The sequence below is a fragment of the Opisthorchis viverrini genome, assembly GCF_000715545.1.
Source record: "Opisthorchis viverrini unplaced genomic scaffold opera_v5_193, whole genome shotgun sequence".
NCBI lineage: Eukaryota > Metazoa > Platyhelminthes > Trematoda > Opisthorchiida > Opisthorchiidae > Opisthorchis > Opisthorchis viverrini.
In genome coordinates, this window is record NW_008751853.1 from 644692 (window position 1) to 651640 (window position 6949).

General features: G+C 43.3%; 1 protein-coding gene across 1 annotated transcript; it reads right to left on the bottom strand.

The window, feature by feature from the left end:
* Positions 1 to 243: 243 nt before the first annotated feature.
* On the bottom strand, positions 244 to 4917 carry T265_14453 (hypothetical protein; the record flags this gene model as incomplete). Its single annotated transcript, XM_009173692.1, has 4 exons — positions 244 to 737; positions 1337 to 1516; positions 3155 to 3269; positions 4228 to 4917. Coding segments are annotated over 4 exons (1479 nt in total), but the record flags the coding sequence as incomplete, so codon positions are not given.
* Between the last annotated feature and the right edge of the window lie 2032 nt (positions 4918 to 6949).

The window sequence follows — 6949 nt, forward strand, 5'->3', positions numbered from 1 at the left end:
ACTGGAAAAATGCCAGGAACCCAGCTTTTTGCTACATTTATATTTGATTCCCAGAGTGAGAAAATAAACAAGCTATCTGTTATAAATAAATAAATTGCCTTGTTCATTTTAGCTGCGTTAGCAGCTTCACTGTTCGTAAAATACATGGGTAGCATAAAACGCAACACAGCCAACTTAGGTCAATGATACGATGGTCCGTGAACTGCTGATAATATGAGTCATAAAGATCTGAATTCGTTGTATCTAGAGCATCACCGGATTGAATGCTGTGGTATTGGTTGAACACGAGTTCTCAATGGAGTCTTCTTCCAGGCCGTCGGGATTCTCGGATTCAAAAGAATCTTCAAAGGAAATCTCCGGTGACATGTTCATTTGGTTCGGTAGTGTGGATTCAGGTTGATATAACGAAAGCTCGGAACTCTCCTGTTTGCCGTGACTTTGCTGTGGCACACCAGAGTATGATTGTGATGGGCGCTTGTTGCATTCAACCTGTCGAGCAAGTTGTCGTTTTAGGCGAGGTATGCTGGAACTGTTGGGGTGAAAGTTCAAAGTGTGCTGAAGCATTTCTGCGCTACTGGTGCAAGCGAATCCACAGGCTTCACACACTCGAACTACCTCTCTTCGTTGATTCCGTGAAAAATTCAGTTGCACCTTGTGGATTTTTCGTCTGTGGCCTTCCAAAGAACAGCGCTGACTGAAGGATCGACCACATTCCGGACACACATATGGTCTGACCACTGAAAAATAGAAACCCATGTTCATCGTTGGTCAGAGAATAAGCTTGGCTTGTAGACAAAACAGAGGAATTATACCGAGTATGAACCCTTCGGTTTGAGCGTCACGACTGAGAAGAACGCACACCTATATGGTGGTATCAAGTACACTGCCTCGAAGGTTCCACTAAAATCGTGAGTGGCTACATAAACAACCCGATGGTACTTTTTCACGCTGCCCTCTTGTACTGACAAATGTGGAAGGAAGGAGTGACACGTTTGGCGCGTAAGCTATCTGCAGGGAGCTCGATTCATCACCTGACAACCATTACATTAATCGTTTTTGGCTATTAGAACTCACGCGTCTCATATTCACCCGTTCTTTTCCTCATGACTTCATAGAAAACTTTTCTGTCGTGTTAATTGTCTCACAGAATGTACAGTGCAACTAAGAGGTTATTATCATATTGGCCTTTGGAGAGGCAACAATCTACCGGTTTTTGAGGAAGAACTTTTAAAAAGTATTCCGGAGAAGATGACACTGAACTGTGACTAAAGCAGGCTATTTAGGAGACGAGAGCTGATTACCGCACAAACGTGATAACCTGTGTTTTGAAACTTACTTGTATGTTTGCGAGTGTGTCGCTTCATATCATACTTATCATTGAACCCCTTGAGGCATCGTACGCACAGATTGAATTTGCTAGCACTGTGTGACAGCAAATGTTGTTGCATCGGTCGCAGACGCAAAGTGGTCCTTCCGCAGCCCTTGCATACATACTCGCCGTTTTCAGTTCGCACACCTGAAAGAAAATATTGAATAATTTGAGCTCGTTGTGTAAAATATGCAACTTGACACATTACCAAATACTTATTGAGCGCATACTAGAAACACCTTCGTGACTTTTAAGAGCACTGTTTTCAAGGACTCGCCGACCTTGAAGTACTTCAGGAGCAGCTCTCGGAGTGATATGCACGTAGAACTGGGGAAGTATTCACTCAAAATGCTTAGGGGGAAATCATGCACCTATTAGAATTCCGTACTGGTTGCAATGCATCAGCCTCCGGTTACTTATTTATAGCTCACGATGACAGTTGTCAGTCTCCTAAGTTTACAACCCTTCACCCTTCGTGACGCGTACCAATTCACAACCAGTAACTCACCGACACTGCCTACCTCCAGCCCAGCAAATTGATGTTGGTTATTCGGTTTTTCATGTCGTGACATGAGTGGGAATAAAGGGTAACGTCCCATAAGTAGAAATTCATTTAGTTGGTTAAGACCGTGCGCTATAGAATGCAAGGCCTGAAAATGAACACCGAACTTAGCTGGTAACCTGTTACATACCAGAGTCAGCTTGACTCCGTTAGTACCTGTAGCACGTGAAGAACTCGAGACGTCACTTTTCCTCGTTAGTCGCATAGGATATCATAGGATCCAATTCTCAAGCGGATGAGCGAGGAATAGAAAGCACATAATGACGTACTTCCGAACCACTAGTTTGGATATATAAACATGAGAAATTCGGGCCGGCTCGACTGGTCCCGCTGAATGGCGAAGTAATTAGGAGTATATATATGTATACATATACATAGTAAATATTTAGCTGCAAATACGAAGCTTCCTTTAATACATGTTCCGGCGTTCGGCGTTCGGTCCATACTTTCCATGTAAAGCAGTTAGCTTCCCTAATTTGTGGAATGTACGATGTTAATAACGATATTTTTGGATCAGAACCTACGGTGATGGTTATATTTTAGACTGGTGCTGCGGAACAGACCGATGAAAATGAAGCTGGCGCAAAAATCAATAGTATATCGTTGTTTATGGTCAGCTATAGTGATTCAGTGTTTAAATTCGTCAGACTCCAACAATTTCAGGTTTGGTACAAATGTATACTCTTGAAAACGGTCAATCATTTTCAGTTATCCAAAGTGCACTTACTTTATCCGGACCGATTGAGGAAACATGCGTCTAGCCGTCGTACATGTCCTCCCTAATCCAGATAGATGGTTTTCGACAACCAATCTTCCTCGGCAACAGTGGTGCGAGTTTCTGTAGTCTCGCACATTACCGGTGGGTATAAGTCATTCACAGCTACGCCCCACTCGGATCCCAGGAGTGTGCGATGCGCTCAAACCACTTTTCACATCCCTATCACGCCCACGTGATAAAACTCACCACCATTGGAATTTGAAGCAGTCACTGAGAGTAACTAAGGCTGCATATGAAAAACTGCTTATGTAGCGTCGTTGGTTCAGGAGGTTCAGTCTTTCCGGTAACGTTATCCACAAAAGAGATTGTGTAACACATCAGCTTACTGCCCTGATTTCATAATCCAAAACCCGCCAGAACCATAGGCTAGTTGTGAGTTTTAATGGAAGTATCTAAGTCGGGCGAAACGTCATGAGATTATAACGATAACATAGGGATAACTCACACAAAAGAGAGGTAAGGTAGGCCAGTTGCACTTTCCTGTCCATTGCAAACGGGTTTCGGATAGCGGCTCCGTCGTTAACATATTTTAATCGGGGATCATTCGTCTCGATCATTTCCTAGAATAGCGAAAACAGTTAACGCGGGTGAACGCGTGAGATAAGCCTTGTGCACTTGCGATGGTGTTTCAGAATTAGGCCTGAATTTAAAAGTCGGCTTCGGAAAAATTAGTTGGAACTATCTAAGTATGGCTCTGTCATTGTGACTGGGAATCGTGGTCACAAAATCGGTGTCATTAAGTTATCCAGAATATAAGTGCTTACATACGAAAGACGTTGAATCGTGTAAGGAAAACGGGTTCCGGAGGAATCTGTATTCCATTTCAGTATGTGCTTACACTACTGTCGGGACGCTTACTCATGTGCAGCACCAGGGCGTGCGATCGGTTGAGCCGCAATAGTATGAAAGTAGGCCACCATCTGTCTATATATGAGCTGCTGGTAAAGTTGCTAGACACGGACTCATTCCTCAAAAATTTCGTACAAACTGACGTTTTTTTAAATACTGACTACATCTGTAACATAGTCTTACTCACCTCACACGATATTTCAAAAAATATCCCAGAACAGTATAGCAGTTTGCAGCACAATATTGGAAAAAGCCATCCGTGAGAAACCGAATGGGGTCATTCCTAAACATCAAAGGAGACGACAAACTCTGGAAACTTCTGTTCACTCTAAAACTAGTGAAAACACCTAGCACACTTTTGACTGTACGTCAGAAACTAAACTTCCCGTTCTCATTTCGGAGGATCCACAATCAGTAAACTATAACATTAGCGATAAATTATTATTACTATCTGTATTGGGCTCATCTCTCGTATATTCCCCACTTATGTTAGCGTGTTAATAATCCATGCCAGAAGAAAGCAAATGGAGCATGTTGCTTACCACAGATATTCATCTATACTTATTACCGTGTTTCAACAACGCGAAGACGACAATAAAATGCGCACTAAGATTGCATCCCTTTGGAGACAACGTGCGGCAGAATAATAGAAACTACTAGAGTACTCACTCGAATTCGACTCTTACTGTCAGCTGGTTCTGGGTGATAAAGGATTACTGGACCTTTTCCGATCGTTTCTTCATCGACGGAATTGGCTGTGGTGTCAGGATTTGGTGTAAACATCTTGGTCATGTGATCTGAGGTTTGCTGACGTGATGTTAAAGTATGTTTTACTGATGTGTTTAGTTCTGAATACCCGTGGGAGGCGCACTCATCGGCCGTCATTTGCGTATCCTCAGAGGGATCAACTCCCCAGCTATCTGAATTGAGCTGGCAAGCTCGCCTAGGCCACTGCTGTTCAAGTAGCCACTGTCTCATAAGTGACTGCCGACCACTGTAAATTGTCGTGTTTGAGGACAACTGTAACGTTTCATCAGGATGATTCTCCATTGGCGAAATTCCCGTTTTACGTTGGCCCAGAATGTGGATAAGTGAGGATATAGCCATGAAAATGGCTTCGGTCCGACTAGAACACGGTCCTTTGATATCCATCGGCTGATTGAAGTTTAGCAGTTCGTCGTTTGCGTCTGGAAGCACATGATTTCCAAGGATGTTCTGAATGTTAAAGGGTACCGACTTGATGCCATGTTCTGCGGAGCCATGTAGGCTATTTGACTCTTTTTCAGGCGATAATTCCTTAGGATTTCTGTGGATTCGTAGGTCCAGGGCGACTGGGCTAATAGGTCCCACAGTTTCATTCTGTTGGACACCAGAATGAACGGAAAATTCAAAGGGCGGTGAAAAGGAAGTGGTCGGTGGTGGACTACTGGAAAAGATGGTATCACTAGGCGCGTGGTCGCGTTCTAGATTGGATAGATGGCTGTAGTTGATGAATTTGGGGTGTTCAACACTGGACTTATGGGAACAGATAGACTGCTTGGATGCCAGTGGCATGCGTGAACAAGGTAACCGTTCACTGCTGTTGATCTGACATCTCAGTCGAACCAATGGAGGACGTGGCGTTGACGTGGTTCTCCCAAGTTCATGCACAATTTCATTCTCGAGCGATAAGCTGTCACTCACAGTAGATAAGTTCATCGGTCCAGAGCACATAAAAGATTCCGTGGTGCCTGTAAAACGGAGTATAATGCGTACCACTTAGATTGAGCAGATTACTAATCTGACTTGAAGAATGGATCTCTCAAAATTGATGCCTTTCACTTGGTATTTTGGTTTAATGAGATGTGTTCAAACCCAGTGATCCGCAGTGTAAATAACCGGCTAGAAACTGATATCGGCTCTCAATATAATGTAGTAGTTGACAATAGACGGATACAGCTCTGCAATATCTGTGGCACCTGTCTTCAGCCCACCTTTCCTGATGAGAACATCCACACAGCAGATACTGGACAGCAGTATGGCATCCTCCTTTATAAGAAAGCAATATCCGAATAGTAATTTAGAGATAAAAGCAACTTTGACAACTTCTCAGCTTCCTTTGCATGTTCAGCACGGAATTCCCTCCTTAAAAATCTGCACTTAACCTTAGAGGAGAAACAGCTATGTTCTGCTAGCGAATGAATACAGCCACCCCTGTTTTTGAGGTGCTGTGAGGTGTGCCTTGCGTACAAAACGATGCGTCAAGAATTGGTGGAGTAAAGACCTGTAACCGCACAAGAAACACATCTCATGGGATCTTGAGTATGAGTGAAGTAAAACATTGGTTTGCTCTACTTCCGAAATATGGTAAACTGTCTTGAACTACTGATAATAGGATGATTATGATTATGAAGATTATGGAGAATTTTGATCTTCCACTAACTAGTAACCATAGTTTTCTTTTCTGCTGTTGGATCCAATATGCTATTCGATTGCCTAATATAGAAGCCTGGTGGCTTTAAGTTTGTCACTTGGTAGCCTTTATCTGCATATGTGATGCCCTGTCAGAATTTTGTTTTAGTGCCCCTTTTTCCTCACTGGTAAAGTTAGGATTATAATAAAAATCGGAATTAAATAAACGCAATTAGAAATCTGGTGCGTTGGTTATGTCCCATAACCACCGAAGCACTCGGTGTAATTTAGCGTAGCTGAGACAAAGTGCCGTGTTCAAGCCTCCTTGCAACCTTCTACCACAATTCACAAGCTCTCAATATGGACTTTTCTAAAAGTCTATGTCAAGGCCAGTGAGAAGTCTTCACCCTAAGCAGCAGACGTGGAATCTTCCCAAGAAGTTTCTGTCCTCCTTTGGGTTGTACCAATCAACGGAGTATACCCAGTTTAAACAGGAATTGCAACGACACTGTCATGACAGTCTGGATGTCCTCGAAGTGAAAATTTTCTTCTTACTAAGGACGTTCAATGAGAACTCTACCACATACGTGCATTGTATGAAATCATACAAAATTTGGTTGGTCTGTCGTCCAGAAACAGTTACAATACGGCGCAATAAACAAGCAGAATGAACCCAAACTCACCATGAGAGGCGTTGTTCAAGCGTTCCATTCACTTTAGTGGTATTTGTTGGTTGTGCTATACAGGTTAAAGGCTGCTATGTTGCAGGCTATCAATCCAAATGTGGCAAAAGCACCAGTGCTAAGTCGCTGTTAAGTCGCTAATATTAATCCACTAACCAATCAGCTTCGCGGATTAAACTGGCTGTAACGCCCATCGCGGCGCAGGGTGTGAAATAGCGATTGCCCGATTGGACCGGAGGGAACATTCACACCCCCACTTCACGCAGAAGAGACAGGATTCAGTCGAGCGGCTAACAGCCAGCTGCAGACGGCCGAGA